Source organism: Kogia breviceps, chromosome 3 (assembly GCF_026419965.1).
Source record: "Kogia breviceps isolate mKogBre1 chromosome 3, mKogBre1 haplotype 1, whole genome shotgun sequence".
Lineage (NCBI taxonomy): Eukaryota > Metazoa > Chordata > Mammalia > Artiodactyla > Physeteridae > Kogia > Kogia breviceps.
In genome coordinates, this window is record NC_081312.1 from 113,088,114 (window position 1) to 113,104,788 (window position 16,675).

Sequence of the window (16,675 nt, forward strand, 5' to 3'; positions counted from 1 at the left end):
GTTTGTTTTTTTTTTTTTTAACTTAGGTAACATTGGTTTTTAACATTATGTAAATTTCATGTGTACAACACTATATTTTTCACTTGTGTATACACTACAGTGTGCTCCCCACCAGCAGCAGTTAAGTTTCCATCCATCACCATACAGTTGACTGTCTTTACCCTCCCCCCACCCCCCTTCCCCTCTGGTAACCACTACTCTGTTTATTGTATCTATGTGTTTGTATTTGTTTTGTTCCAGGACAGTTTACAGCTTGGGGAAGATGATAATAAGCACAGGTCACATTTTCTGTCCCAGAGTTTTCTCCCAAATCAAGAGACTCTGCCCACTGGACATTACAAGCATTTCCAGTGGCTGATAAAATTCGAGGTGGTGTATCAGGTCTATAGGACTTGTGATGTTTGTTTATTGTCCATAAGGATCTCCCAGGGCCTAGTTCAGGGTTTTTTATGCTTAAAATTCTGTTCATCTTCAGGAAACAAGAGTGTGTTATAATGATGACAACATGGTCCCATTTATGGAGCATACTATGTGCCAGGCTCAAGTTAGCTCTGATTTTATCATCTCATTAAATATGCAAAACCACCCGTGCAGAGGTGAGAGGTTACAGGTTACGTGACACGTCTAAGCTGCTGCATGAGGAGCAGGGAGGGAACTGAGCCCAGTTCCGGAGGAGCTGACTCAGAAGATAACCAGCTGGCTTCCAGTAAGACAGAAAGATTTCACGAGTGCTGAGTTGAGGATGCTTCAATAAGAACTCAAGCAACTGGGCCTGATTTTTACACAGCCTCTGAAGTATTTTGCAGGAGGCAAAATACTTTGCAGGAGAATGAGGTTCCTGTGCCAGGACTTAGGTTTCTTCCCTGTGATCTGAAGAACCTCGGAAATATACACTCTGTTACAAGCTCAATCGTGCATAACTATGCCGGGTGTAGACCCAGGCAGCACAGGGAATAATGGCCTCAGATCCACAGCTTTTAACCTAACAACCTGACCCATCACCTTCAAACTGACGTGGGACGTTCTAAACCAGAGCAGAGAATACCAACCTACCCAGCCATGGGCTCATTTTAAAGCATCAGGGAACTCCCCCAGACGTTTTCCTTTTTTACAAAGACCACCACCTTTGGGAGCTGTGTGATTATAGCCACCCTGGCGCCTAACCAGCAGACTTCCAGGGAGATGGAGCCTTCACACCCTTGCCTTTCCCTGCAGACTAGGGAGAGAGGAGACCCGTGCTCCCAAACAGGGGACAGGCAGCTGGGAGCTGGGGCTCACAAAAGAGCCTTGTGGCTCTGCCTGGGCATTCGTCTGATGCAGGAAGACATTTGAGGCTTCTAGACATCCCAGGCACACTCGGACCCCTAATTGGAAGGAAGATAGTGCTGGCAGGGGCTGCCGTGTTTGCAGCGCAGTGGCAGGTTTTGATGAGAAGCAGCTTCATTTCCAAACATTCAACCATCCCCAGACTACCAGATAAGGATGGTTTAGGTCCCCTGTCTGTCCTCTCCCACGTCTTGGGAGCAAGAAGAGGTCAGGTCTAAGACAGACTCACCCACTCTCATTTCCTCTCTGCCATGTGCAAGGCCTTGTTATTCTTTCCTTGGTCTCTTGCTCCAGTTTTCAGTTTTCCTGCCTCATTTATTCAATGCAGAAATCCCACTGAAATGTCTGTTTTTCCACAGATTTCTCCAAGTCCAGATTAAACTTCTATTTTACTTCTAACCACTTTTGGATCACTGAGCTCCTTGGTTCCTTATCATTACAGTGGCTGAGGCTGATGTCTGCTCTGATCCCCCTTACAGGGAGCCTCCAAGTACAGCTATTTGAGGAAGCTCATTGTGTTCAGAATGTGTTTTTACCCACTCGCTTTTTGTTTCTGCCAAAGCAATAAATAATTATAGCCAGAGTGCCACCACCTTTGATCTGAAAAGTGGAACCCTACTTGATAAGGACAGTAAGCACTCTGCCTTTGAAGGAGAGACCCCAAGTACAGGGCTTTGCAAGGGTAGCTTGACACATCCCCCTCTGGGGTGGAATTGTCATGACTTCTTGCATATTTGGTTTCATTTCCTTCTCAAATATAAACAGAAGCCAGTGGGTTTTTTTTTTTTTTTTTTAAGGAACGTTTCATGAGGATAAAAACAAAATAATAAATGCCCAATTCAGAAGGTAGGGAGAGAATAGAGATTATAAGTGTTCCTCTCACAACTCAGTTTATAAAAGGCCCATTTCTATCTCAGCCATGAGAGGAACGATTCCTGTGGTTGGGCTCTGGGCTCTTCTGAAGCCCATTATGACTGCCCTATTCATAGCGTTGCTATCGCTGTGGAATTCTTTGGCGAGTGACGCACAGTTCAAGAAAGGGGAAGCTATATTTTTTTCTTTTTTCTCTTAGCAAAAAAAAAAAAAAAAGGGGGAATTCTTGCAGAGGTAGATTTTCCAAGGGAGGACTCAGGACCACAAATTCATACCACCTCCAAAAGAAGACAAAGACTTTCCTTAGAAAATATTTCTAAGTGGAAAAGCCTTTAGACAGAAACCCATTGAGATGGCCTGTTGCCAAACCCACCCCCTTTCTGCTTTCCTTGTGGAATCTCATTTAAGTGGAAACCTTCAAGAGTTTAGTCCTCCCCGCCCAGGCCAGCAGGCCACGTGCGCATTGAAGTGTCAGAGGCCTTGGTGAAGGCCGTGTCTGGACATGGAGGTGCTTTCCCTGCTCCCTCTCCCAGCTGCCTCTCCCCGACATGGTAGAACCCCCCTAGGTCTGAGCCTCCCAAGGGATGGAAGGTCTGATGGTCAGGGCTCTCTGACTCCAGCTTGACCACTCCGGCTAGAGCTGCTTAACGAAAAAGAGAGTGGTTGCGAAGATGCAGGGTATCTCACAGGTCCCCAGGGCTGGGATGAAGGTCTGGGGCCAGGGCCTCTGAAGATGTCAGGACCTTCTCTCCATGTTTACCACAGCCTGTGTTTATGACCCATTTCTTTCTGCTCCCGCTACAGACTGGCTTTCTCACAACTTGTCCACGTACAGGCTGATGGGCAGCCCACTGCACCTTTTATGAAGTCTTCATCCTGTATTCAAATCCTTTGGGGCCAGATGTGGTTGGGAGCACATTAGGTGCATTAGGTGCACATTAGGAGCATTTTAGGTGTTAGAAAATAACAACATGCATCAACCATATATTATTTAATATCCCAGTGGGGTCCTGGAAAGCACCCCACAGTCAGACACACAGACATCTCTACCAGGTAACCCATGAACAGTCTCTAAGTGGGGTACTGAGTACTACCAACAGTCTCATGTCAGTCAAGGCTAATTTTGCTGCCTAATGTGTCTGCCAAATATGTTTTAAAAAAATGCTTGCAGTTTTCAGAGCTCTTGGATTTCTGAATTGTGGATGAGGGAGTGTAGACTTCTTAGAGATCCATCAACTATGAGCAGACAGAACCTCTCTATCTAATTTCAGTGCTGATTTCCCAGGAGAGAGACTCTGATTGGTCTAGCTGTGGTCAGGTGGCCATTCTTGGTCCAATCAACTGAGGCCCCATGAGGCCTGCCTATGCAGTTGTGGTGGGGAGAAAGACTCTGATTGGCCCAGCTACAGTCATGTGGCCACTGCTGGTCCAATCAGCTGAGGCCTTGCTATGGGGTCATGGTGAGCAGCTTTGGGGGTAGGGAGCTGAGCAGCCTCCTCAGCGTGGCTGCTGGCCCACAGAGGGCCAGGCAGGGCTTGGGTGAGCACCTGTGATGGCCTCAAAATTAGTGTCTCCACCTTAGTAAGACTTTGTAACCACTGGCAGAGAAAGAACAAAAAGAGCACTAAGAGCCACAAGTATTGTCTGCACCATCCTCGTCCTGGAGCACAGGGAGGAGCCCTCCAAGCAGATGTGGTGGTGTGGCTCTTAAGACCCGAAGTCCATCTCACATGCCCTGTCTGTGGCTTCCACATCCAAGTGTAAGTCCTGACAACAAGTGAACCAGTGAGAAGCTGGGACCCACCCCAAAGAGTCAGCCTCAATCCGAATTTAATCTCAGCACACATCAGCCAGGCAAGGGGGATGTTCCAAGCTTCTTTCCTTAGAGTGTGTGGTTGTATAACTTTTAAGAAGATTTGCCCTCCTTCTGTACAACTGTGGATGTAGGAGTGTTGACACTGCCCAAAGCTGAAATCCAACACCTCATGTTATTTATCAGGAGATTAATTGCCCACCCAGGGCAGCTTGGAGGGGAATAATCAGAGAATTTCGAGAGGTTCTGAGCTGCCTCAAGTTTTGTAAAATTTATCCTGAGTCGCTTTGGGACATGGTGCTACACCTTCCTAGAGGTGTGAGGTACCCTGAATTCTGAGCAGAATCCTCAGAAAAGGAGATGGACAAATGGAGGGAGTTCCAGCTGAGCAGAGGAAGGAAGTATACCTCTGGACTCTGTTGTGGGGCCTGGGGCTCCCAGACTACCGTAGCCACAGGGGATGGTGTCTGCAGGTGGGAGAGTGGAATACAGGTGGAGTTGAGTGTACCTTCTTGCCTGGGGTCATGGTCAGAATCCCTCCATCTGAGGTTGGGACCACCTGCTTTGCAGAGTCTCTACTTCCCTGATGTTCACACCAAAGAGCCCAGAAAGGGATCTTCATCCCTTTCAAGTCTAGTCTTTCTAACTTACCTCAAAAGAGCCTCTACTTTTCTACCCAAATCCCATTTTCATCTCTGCCTAAATCAGAGTATACACTCAGAAACGTTCATAAAACTGGTGGTTTGTTTTCAGCAGCACCATTTTGCCCCCTTGATATCTTTGACCCCCCAGAGTTCTCTATTCAGAAAGAAAACAGTGATGGTGGAAAGAAACAAGGATGGGGTAAAGAGGCCAGGGTCTGGCTCTGCCAACTGAGGGACTCTGGGCAGCCGTGCACATTCTCTGAGCCTGTGTGCTCATCTGTATGATATAATGATGACAGCACCCACCTGAAATGTGTAGACACGACTTAGCATGCTGCATGGCACCATCATCATTACTACTGCTACTGAATGAATCTCCTCAAAGCTCAGTGACTCCAGATATTGAGGCAGCACTTCAGTTTAAATGTAATCCATAGTTTTGAAACTGCTTTGTCCAAGGGATCCATCCTTACAGTGAAACACTAGAGGAAGCCCAGTATGTGGAGAAGGTATACCCATCCATTCAAGATGGGGGCTGTGTGCTGCCTCTGTCTCAGTGGCTCTCTGAGATGCTCAAAGGAAACCTCAGGGTCCCAAAGAGCACCTCCAAAATCTGTCAAGTTAGTCTCCCAGAACCTGATCTCACTTTACATTTCAGTCTCCCATAGTTCTCCTTTCACTGGCTACCATCTTGGGTTATTCCATCTAAATGGAGGGACAGCTGCCCCCAGCTTGACAGCTGGAGAAATGGATCATTCCTTCTAGTGTGCCCTGTCCTCTGACAGCTCAGATCAGACCCATGAGGCTTTTCACAGTCTGCCTCATCAGGGATTTGCTGTGTACTTGTCTACAAGACCACCAGGGCCTTAAAAGGCATGCATGACTCATCTTTCTTTCCCAAGCAGTGCCAAAAGAGTGCCTTGTGTGAGAGAGGGGCTCCATCCATGTTTGTTAAATGAATATCGTTGTTACTTTGCTTACCTGGGAATCTACCCTTCACAGCAGATTTTTCCCCCCACAGCTAACTGAAACAGCCAAGTTGAACATCTCCACTGTGCTCCTGTAGCTTCTTTCAAGTGTTCTAAGACAAGACTTATTTTGTTGATAATGTTGATCAGCAGCGCTCCATGGGAGAGGAGCTCTATGGAAAGCTGTTGACCACAGTGGCAGTTTAGTGAATGTCACCCAGCCACAAAAGCTCCAGAACCTGGATAAGACAACATGTCTGCTCTGACAAGAACTCTTCAGCTAGGATGCCAAGGTCTACTGAGGCCAAGTCAGCTCCAGAAGGCTTTTTTTTTTTTTTTTTAACCCCTGCCCTTGCTCACCTGAGACCACTAGAAGGACCCACTGGGGAAGGTTCATGGTGGAGACAAAGGGCCTGTCAGAGACAGCTCAAAGATGTTAGTGTTGGGCTTCCCTGGTGGCGCAGTGGTTGAGAGCCCGCCTGCCGATGCAGGGAACACGGGTTCGTGCCCCGGTCCGGGAAGATCCCACATGCCGCGGAGCGGCTGGGCCCGTGAGCCATGGCCGCTGAGCCTGCGCGTCCGGAGCCTGTGCTCCGCAATGGGAGAGGCCACAACAGTGAGAGGCCCGCATATCACAAAAAAAAAAAAAAAAAAAAAAAAAAAAAAAGATGTTAGTGTTTCTCTCTCTGGAGGTTCCTTTGCAAAATAATTGTATAAACCACATTAGAATTAGGTGACTGAGAGAAAGAGAGAAAAGGTGCATTTATCTTTCTTAATTGTGTACAAAAGAACAAAATCCATTCATTTATTAAAAAATAAATAATCCTGAAGCTTTCCCGCTAAGATCAATTACAAGGCAAGGAAGTCCCCTTTCACCACTACTTTTTCAACATCATACTGGAAGTCCTAGTTAATGCAATAAGACAAGAAAAGGAAATAAGAGGTACAGTAAGTCTCCTACATACAAACAAGTTCAGTTCTGAGAGCGTGTTCATAAGTCCAATTTGTTTGTGAGTCCAACAGAGTTAGCCTAGGTACCCAACTAACACAATTGGCTATTTAGTACTGTACTGAAGTAGGTTTATAATACATTCGCATCTTTGAAAGTTCACAACTTAAAGGTTCATATGTAGGGGACTTACTATATACAGATTGGGAAGAAAGAAAACTATCTTTATTTTCAGATGACATAATCATCTATGTAGAAAATCCAAAAGAATCAACAGAAAAAACCTCCTGAAACTAGTAAGGGATTATAGCAAGGTTGCAGGATATAAGGTACATGTACGAAAGTCAGTCGCTTCCCTATATAACAACAATGAGCAAGTGGAGTTTGAAATTAAAAACACAATGCCAGGGACTTCCCTGGCAGTCCAGAGGTTAAGACTCTGCGCTTCCACTACAGAGGCCTGGTCAGGGAACTAAGATCCTGCATGCCGTGCCATGCAGCCAAAAAATAAAAATAAAAAATAAAAGGAACACTGCTGAAATTCTTAAAACAAAAACACAATGCCATTTACATTAGCACCCCCAAAATGAAATAATTAGGTATAAGTCTAACAAAATATGTATAAGATCTGTATGAGGAAAACTACAAAACTGATGAATGAAATAAAACAAGTACTAAAATGGGGAAATATTCCATATCAATGGAAAGATATCAAGATGCCACTTCTTTCCAATTTGATCTAGAGATTCAGGGCAATCCTGATGAAAATTCCAGCAAGTTATTTTGGGTATATCAACAAACTGACTCTAAAGTTTATATAGAAAGATGAAAATATTTACCAAGACCTTCTGTAAGCCAGGTCCTGGGACTGACCTGAGGAGAAAAGATGAAAGTTCAGTTCCTTGTCCTCCAAGGGCTCCCATTTCCATCAGTTCTTCAATCTAAAGGTACTTAAAATCCATCCCCTTCAAACTCCTATAGCAACAGGATCCACCTTATAAGAAATCCCCTTGTATATGGGAGTTGCTCAGACAATTATAGGACAGTAGGATTTGAGGGCTTTAATGGAGATGTGTGCAAAGTGCAGATAGAGAGTCCAAGTCAGAGGTGGCATGAGAAGAGAGAGCTCTGGAGTGGAAGTTTCTGGGGTGCCAGGAATCTTCCAGAAAGCTAAGTGCAGGGAGGAATTTCCAGGCAGAGGGAACAATCTAGGCAAAGGCGTGAGATCTTGGAATGTTCTGGGAGCTCACTTAGTTCCAGCAGCAGCAGAAACCAGGGTTTCCATCCTGCCTGGGGACATGGCTCTTACAAGTTGTCCTAGAGGCTTCTGTGTCCCCTTTCTGTTCCATATTCCTGCTCCGTTTCTTGCAGGGCCTTCTTAGCACATACCACAGCCCTGCAGCTTTTATCCAGCAGCTGGGGAGCACTAAAGCTTTAGCAAAGCCACTGCCGTGGAGACACCCCTGGGCCTGCTCCCCTCACTGGGAGGCCTTCTTGTTCGCCTCCTCCCCCTTTCCCACCCCAGGCTCACCCTTGGTATATAATCAACTTGCTTAGAGGTTAGCACACGACAAAATGTTTGTTCTGCCTGGTATTTTTAATACCTTAAGGAAAAAGAAGTACTGTATCTTTGCAAAGGATAAAGAGAACAAGGTACAGAAAAGCCCACAGTGCTCTCACCTCTGTGTCATTCACCTGATTTCTCCATTTTCTGTTTCACGTGTTCCAAGGGCTGGGTGCAACGTGTGCCATGTACCTGTGACCTTGATCCCATGCCGACTTCTCGTCTCTTGGGCTGGCCTGTCGCTCACGTGCATCTGCACCCTGCATGGCCCCCAAACCCCATCCCACGTCAACGTCCACCCCTTTCCCTCCTTAGATAAGCCGTGTGAACTCTACTGCTCGCCCCTTGGGAAGGAGTCCCCGCTGCTGGTGGCCGACAGGGTCCTGGACGGCACGCCTTGCGGGCCCTACGAGACCGACCTCTGTGTGCACGGCAGGTGCCAGGTGACGTGTTTTCCTTGTGTCCTTGGCAGGGCTTTGGAGGGGAGGCTCCCTCCAGAGGGGCTCAGGGTGGCGGGAGCCTGGGTGTGGAATTGCATTGGTGGTGCTGCCACCTGCAGCCTGGCACCCCTCCCTCCCTCAGCAGTGACTGAGCATGAGGCCCAAGTACAGGCCAACCAAGAGTTGAGGTGATGAAAGAGTAGTGGCAACATGGGTCAGCTCAAAAAACTTGGAGTAACTTTAGACATCATGACAGAGGGAAGAGCAGATAGACTACTAGGTGGGACTGGAAGATGTATATGAACATATGTTTCTGGACAAGCTGTGCTTGTTTAGCTATAAAAGATATAGTAAAACTGAGCAGATGCCTTCACAGGTGGTACCTGGGGATGTGACTATTCTTGGCTTTTGGGGACTGCTCCACCCACTGGAATATAATCCCCAAACCCATCCTGATGTTGGATGTCTGTGATTCATTAACATGATGAAAAATGTCATTTAAGAAGACAAAAAGAGAAAGGAGGGAGGGAGGGTGTCTGACCATTTCAACCCTAGTGGATTTTTTTCCCTGCAAAGTCCAAACTAGTCTAAGACTAGGATTTTTCAGGGAAAAACTTGACAGTATCCAGACTCCTTTGTCACTGCCTGGCTTTGTTATCAAATACGAATATGTAGGGGTCATAGACGCTTGGTGCCCCAGAGTCTTGGCCAGGCATCCTCCCAGGGAAGGAGGGGAGACAGGCCCTGAGGGCTGCTGCATTGTAGCAAAGAATGGGCAGAGCCTCTGGTGGAGATGTGAACAATGATCTTATCATTATCATTGAAAGAAAAATGGCAGGTGGTTCTGGTTCTTTGGTAAACCTGCTAGCAAGCCAAGTGCAAGATCTGTTTCTGTCCTAAATTATACACTTGCATGGGCCATGGTGCAGCCCAGTGACGTATGTTCCTTTAGCAAACATTTCCCAAGTGAAAAGCACTTGTATTCTTTAGAGCAACACCAGCTGAGCCACCTCCAGCCTCTCACCAGCATCTTCTGCAGTGTTCTTATCAATGTGGAAACATTTCTAAGAATCCTGAGATTTTCTGGCCAGTGCAGTCCACGTTAAGTGGCCAGACATGATTTCAGCTCTAAGCGATCAGTGCCAGTGTGCCCCTTCCGTGACTTTGGTTCTAACTGCAGCCTTTTCAATTAGGGAATCTACCCCATACCACGACAGTGAAACTCTCAGTCCTTTAGTGAGTACAGTAGGGTTTTTGAGATGCCACTCAAGGTATTTCAATAGCCTTAAGTGTGCAGTCATCAGGGCACCATTGAGCCAGAGCCAGCCCTGCACTTGGGTGTGACACGAATGACATGTGTACACTCGCCTTCCCATTCCCACCCCCATCACATTCCACCCCCCAGTCCATCTCAAATGCCTCTACCACCATCTTCATCATTGCATCTACTCACCCTGCACTGAGACTTAGTGCTAACCAAACACGACCTCTCAAGGCAGGGGGCACTAGAGCACGGAGCTGCAGACGGTGGCCCCTTTCACAGTGCTCGACAGCAGGTGGGGCTCATGCTCCTTAGAGCCTCACCTTGACCATGGGGAGACCTCTGCCTGCCAGTTCTTGGAAGTACTGTCTCCTCTACCTGGAAGCATCCCAGTGACCCACTGCCTCCAGGCCACCCACCAGTCCTAGTAGAAGGACCACTGTCCTGGGATATGGCAGCACACCTACCAGCAAGCACCTCATGAGAGAAGCAACTTGCTTTCTGAAGGAAGTTAAAAATCCCATCTGTAATTTTTCTAATAGTGCTCATTCTTCAGAGAGAATCTATGAAGGTTAACTTTAGCCCAAGGTTAACTCAATTCTCACAAAAATCCAAATTAGTAAAGTCAGAGTTAATGAAGTTTTATAATAACATTGAGCATATTTAAAGAAGACTCTAAGAAATTAAGTACAAATACAGTATTTATGCCTAGTTACAGTGATTGCCAAAGTGGAAAGTTCTTGATTTCTTTGGTCCTTGTGAATGAGTAAGGCAAGGAATATTGGTTAAGGAGAAGAAGAGTAATAGTAATAAAAAGATATCTCAGGGGTTTTGTGAGCAGAGGGTCTGCTAATTATAGTGGATAAAATGTAGAAATCATCCGTATTTTATGTAAGACAGCACTTCCAGAAATGTTGCCGTGGTTTACTTGCTAGCTTTTCCCACTGTCCCCTTCAGCTATAAATTTTGCTATTTTGGGGTAGCAGAAGGGGTTCTGGGAAATTCTGAGGAACATGCTGACTAGTTGGTGGGGAATGGCAGGGATGAGAGGCTCCAAAATGGCATTTTGAGAAGATTCCACTAAGCTCCAAATAGCAGGCTGATTCAAACCATAACATGAAACACGGAAATACCACTTTACTCTGTTTTATGAGGACTGAGTTAAGTTTCATTTCAGTGAGTCACAAATTACTTAACATGCTGAAATGAAACTTAACAGCGCTCATAAAAGTGGGAGTGAGTTGGGGGAAGAAACACAAACATTGTCTATTTTTCAGCAAGTCCCTATAAATCAGGAGTCCCATCATTAATGATTCCTACTGTTGGCCTCCAGAAGCAAGGAAATCAAGTTAATACGCCTCTAATGTGCAACTTGCCTCAAAGCTGCTGACCGGCAGTGGGTGAGTCAAATGGATGGACATGTCTGCATGGACCTGGGACCAGATATGCTTGGCTTTTCTTTAAGGCCTCATCAGCTAACGTACACTTGCAGCCAATGTACTCCGATTACAGTCACATTTCCTTGGGACCCTAACTTGTGTACATATCCCTGGCTTGATGAACACCAAAACAAAACACCTTCGGGGCCTATAAGCTTATTCAGTGGAGGGATTGTGTCTGATTATCTGTGTTCTCCAAGGGGCTGGCTTAAAGGACAGACAGCCTCTGATTGCATTTTGCAAAGAAAAAAAAAGTGGGTGGGTCTCCTGCTCTTAGGACTTCAGCGATTCTGTAATCTGGAGCTTATTTCAATGGACCATTTTCATTGCCCAGAATTTATTGGCCTCTTATTTTGTGGTCTATTAGGCAAGTGGAATTACTGCTAGAATCTAGGAGAATTATAAGAGACTCTGGCCTCAGAGTCCCCCTGTGTAAAAAGGGGTAACAAGCATGCAGGAATCTGTACCGGGTGTTTATGCATGCATGGGCCTTTCAGATCCACAGCAGTGCTTAAAACTCTGAAGTCATTCCCTGTATCCCTTTTATCTGATTAACCTCCCATAGCAACTTCTGGATTAAGCCAGCAGACTGAGCCACACGTTCACCCCTCTTCCATCCCAGGACTCCACTAATCCAGTGGTTAAGGCAGCATAGCACAAACCATGGTGGTGAAGAGAAGCAGAGGTCACCCTTTGACAAGAGGGCAGAAGTGGATGGAAGTTTCACTGAAGAAACAGAGGCCAGAACTGGAACAGATGGAGAGTCACAACCAGAAAGAAAGCAAGATGCTTGAGGAAGTCTAGTACTTGGGAATGGAGGGTGGGAGGGAGGAGTTGGCTGAAAGTAATGAGTTACCATTGCTGATCATGCCCAGCCTGGCACTGGGAGGTTGACGGGCTGTTAGGGAGTTATCTTCGGGTTCTTTTCCGAAGTTGTGTGATAAGCTGTTCAGGGACAGCTGAAGCAGGGGAGGGACCCCAGTACTCTAGCATAGCGCCCACCCTCTGGGACTGGGAGCAGAGCCCAGCTTCCCTCCTGCCAGTCCCAAATGGAAGACTGCCACCCTCACGTCTGGAGTTCCATCAGTTGGCCCTTCTGTTCCTCATTTTCAGATACGAGTGGTCAACCAGAGATCATCAGCTCTTTGAAGAAAACCAGCAGCAGGAATGAGAAAGACCAAGAAAAACAAACAGGGAAACTGACCCTGGCAGAAAATTGAGATAATTACTGAATTCTGTATGCAGCCAAATGATCAACCAAGCATGCAGGCAAAATAAAGTAATTTTGAGACATGGAAGTACTCAGAAATTTTATTTTCCATGCATCCATTCTGAAGAAATGACATGTAGTTTAGCAAGACAAAGGCGAAGTCCAGAATGAGGAAGACGAGCCCAGCAAGACTTGGTGGAGCTGACCCAGGAGCCCAGACGATGCTGGGATGGAGGCTGCATTGCTGGCTGAAAGTAGCAATTAAATTTAAAACAAGAAGTCAGTGGTGTCCCTCTAACAGCAGAGAGAATGAGGCAGTAGTTGGAAGATAGCTATTAAGTTGAAGAAAGGAAGTGCTTCTCCTCTCAGCCAGAAAAATAAACACAAACAAGACCATCGAAACCTGTGTGAGGAAGTCCCAGTTCAAAAATAAGAAAGTTAAACTGCACTGTTGTGGGAGGGGTGACTCTGCTGTCAGGCTGGGGGTGCAGAGGGGCTGGTTTGAAAACCAAAGTCTCATTCCCAGTTTGGTCCAGGGCCCAGCTTGATGAGAGGTCAGCATTTTTATGTGTTTATTGAACACGTATTCTGTGCTCAGCACCATGCTGGCCACTGTGTTTGGGTTGAGGACAAGAGTACAGAGGATTATAAGACACTGTCCTCCACATACTTATGGTGCGTCTGTCAGGAAGATGAGACTGACTCATGTGAAATCTTAACAACCACAGGTGAAGGTGTGATCAAGAGCCAGTGAGAGACTGGGTTTAGACAGAGCAGAAAGAACATTCCATGTGCTGGACGCTGAAAGGTGCACTGGGCATGCAGTGCTCAGCAGGACCAAGAGGGTTCCTGTCCCCATGCACCATACAGACAAGAAACATGTAAACTCACAGAACTGGTCATTCCTGGGACTGGCCCGTGTGAGGACGAAACGGTGTTGTAGACAGTGGGCTGCAAGTGGTGCAGCAGGGCCCTCTGAGGAGACAGAGCCAGCCCAACTGAGACATGGCGGGGGGTGGGGGGGCGCTCCCAGCAGAAGGCAGCAGGGGCGAGGCTGGCACATTCCAGAAACAGTGGAGGGCAGGGGGCAGAGGCTCCAGGGCCTGGGCCGGGCAGGACCGGGCAGGCTGTGGCTGGAATCTGGGTTTATTCTGACTGTGGGTATGATGGAGCTCGTGGGAGCGGGGCTGGAGGTGGTTGGACTCTGTGCACTTGGAGAAGGAGGGAGGGAAGCTGGGGGTCTGAGCGGCTGGGATGAGATCAGGGAGGGCCCCAGGTTCCTAAGTGTGGGCATATACTCAGTAGGCAGTGGGGTCCACAGCCGTGACCAGGTGAAGATCCATCTGGCAGCAGCAGGGAGAAAACCAGTGTGATAAGTCATTTGCTGAGTAATGAGGGTCTAAACTGGGCAGTGGCCATGAGCACAGAGAAGAAATAGACACTAGAGAGGTTTCAGGGGCAAAGCCACGAGGCCGGCACCTAAGTGAGTATATCAAGAAGAGGGGTTGGAAATGGCCTGGGGGCCTCAGGCTTAGGGCCGGGAAGGCAGCCGTGTCTGTCAGCTCCAGGAGGGCGGCAAGAGGCATCCCACAGTAGAACTGAGAAGTCAGGAGCCAGCAGCTTTAGAGGAGGAGCCGGTGTTTCAGTGTAGCCCCACTGAGGTCAGTGTCCTGGCCAGAGAGTCTAGGGGGGTTGTCAGCAGACCGGCCCTCTGTGAACCTGGGTGGGAGGGCAAGTGTGAGGTTTAAGAGCCGTCTGCATGTGAGTGATTGTTGCAGCTTAAGGAGAAGGTGACATTACCAAGAAAAATCAAAAGCAGAAGGGGCACGAGAGCTGCCCACTTTCAGGCAAGAGACGGGGAGGCAGAACTGTCCAAGGGATCGGGAGAGAATCACACAAGAGACACCTCGGGTGCCCGCTCCCTTCTCAACCTCTGTCTTAGCGTCTTTATTCCAGGTTAGGCATGTAACAGGAGTCCAGTAACCGTGCTTTGGGTGAATGAATGTATGCACAGCTGCAGATAGGGTATCATCAGATGCTACAGAGTGACAGGTCAAAGATGAGGATGGAGAAATGGTCACTGGATGTGGTGACCAGGAGGTTGTCTGTCACTGGTGATGGTCCATCAAGCAGCGGCAGGATTCTGGGGGCAGAATCCAGGTTTCAAATCACTAAAGATGGATACTCTTCACTTCTGTCCTGTTCATGGTCCATCCCTCCCTCTCCTCCAGAACATAGTTCTGAGCACTAATGCTTTTCTAGTCTTTTTGCATGTTTCACAGGAACTGTCTCTACCAAAAGAACTTGTGCTTTTCCTGCCAGATCCCTACCATCCTGAGCCTTTGATTAATTATGCTCCAGACAGTGTCCTCCCCTTGGTGTCACACACACTCTGACTTCAGCAGAGCAGGGCTCTGACCAACAGATGCTGAGTAGGAACTGCTTTGGAAGCTCAGAAATGGGTAGCAGGAATTCCTAGTGTATGTAGAAAAGTGACTGCTGGGGATCACTAGATAACATGGGAAGATTCAAGAGTTTATTGTTTGGAGTTTCCTTTGATTTTGTCTTCTTGTCCTCTGGAACACCAAGCCTCATAAATACAGTCATTAAATCTCCTCTAACATTCAGTATTTTGGGGGGAAAAAAAGAATCCCAGCCCCTTCCAAGAATATCGTATGTTGCTGGCACTACTGTGTAGCAGAGGGAGAAAATGCCACTGCTGGCAGATTAGTTTGGCTCTTGCCCCTTGGTTCTCAGATTTGCTGCTGTTCAGACACAGACCTCCCTGTGTGCTCTCCCTTTAAATGCATCTTGGCATCTAATACCAGGCAGAGAGCAGAGCACACAAAACTGTCCCAGTCCCTGGGTGTCCCAGAGAATTAATTTACAGGGTGACCCTGCAAGCATCCCTGTTTGCACCTGACCTAAGAAGCCCACTGGGACAGACCATGACCCGCTGCAGGTGGGGCTGCTTAACGTCGCGGAAGAGCCCACCTGCACATGGGCCTTTGCCCACAGCTCTCGTGCATCACCCCCAAGTGGAACAGAGGGAAGATGTAGTCCTACCTATCAATACCTTCTCCTTCCCTTTTGCCTTTTTTGGAGGGGCAGGGATTCTGTGGCAGAAGAGGGATAGAGGACAGTTATCTTTTGAGCCCTGCTCTGCTCAAATGGAGAGAGGGGAGGGGGCTTGTCCCCCAGTCCCTTAGAAGGAAGATGGCCTGTGAACAGTCTCCATCCATCCTGACAGGGCCAACCTCTCACCAGGGCCTGAGTGGTGAGCCCGGGTTTCTTGAACTAGAGGAGAGGTAATTTTTACAACAACTCTCTGAGATTGAGGTTAATATTCTCATTTTTAGAATGGGGAAACTGAGGCTCATGTCCAAATCTGTAACGATCCTCAGGACACACATGGTGAACCTCAACTTTGAGCACAACATTGACGGAAGAGAAGCTGACTGCCCACCTGCCGGGTAACAGCCCTAGTCCAGAAGCCAGTTAGCTACAATCTTAAGACATGTCTGAGGATACTTTTGTTCTGAGTGGTGAGATTTTAACAAAAGAAACTAGTTTTTAAAATCAAAACAAAATATTGGGTAAGGAAAGAGGAGAAAATAGCAGAGAAGTTTCCCCCTGTATCCAGCCTTTGACAGTTTAACACATAAGACGATGTGAATCCTGCAAACAAGGCTTTTGAAGGCTTCAGGTCTGGATCTCTGTTTCCTGGGTGGAGACCTGTGAGTAGGAAGTTCTGAACAGCCCTTTAACCAGCGTTCAGGTGATCTGTAAGGCCCTCATTTGAAGGCATTTTGGGTTTTATAACTAGACGTTCTATCATGATGGAGCTTCCCATAGATTGTTTACTTGACCTGAGCACCATTGTAAGAGGGCCCCAGTTCCTGGGAGCAGAGGGGAGCCAGCACTGTCCTCCACATCCGTCCAGGATACCTCAGCCCAGAACTCCTTTGACTCAGGGGTGACAGAGCTCCCAGTGGGAGCTCAATGCATGGGGCCTTTCCAGAGAGAGAAAGGACACTGCTGCAGGACACAGGACTGGAGTCTCACAGCCGTGGCCATCTCCAGGAAGGTCTCTCTCTGAGTTCCAAACCTAGCCCAGTGGTCTCCCAGTAAGCCCTAGGTCTGCAGCATCACCTGGGAATTCAGCGGAAACACAGATCCTTGGGCCCC

The 16,675-nt window shown here is 47.5% G+C and overlaps 1 protein-coding gene across 6 annotated transcripts in view; it reads left to right on the forward strand.

Annotated features, from left to right (window-relative positions):
* ADAMTS17 (ADAM metallopeptidase with thrombospondin type 1 motif 17) overlaps positions 1-16,675 on the forward strand; it is a 364,535-nt gene that overhangs the window by 242,610 nt on the left and 105,250 nt on the right. For all 6 annotated transcript variants that reach the window (XM_059058512.2, XM_059058515.2, XM_059058514.2 and 3 more), the window contains one exon: positions 8,453-8,580. In XM_059058512.2, the coding sequence (XP_058914495.1) occupies positions 8,453-8,580 (128 nt within the window). The remainder of the gene's footprint in view (positions 1-8,452; positions 8,581-16,675) is intronic.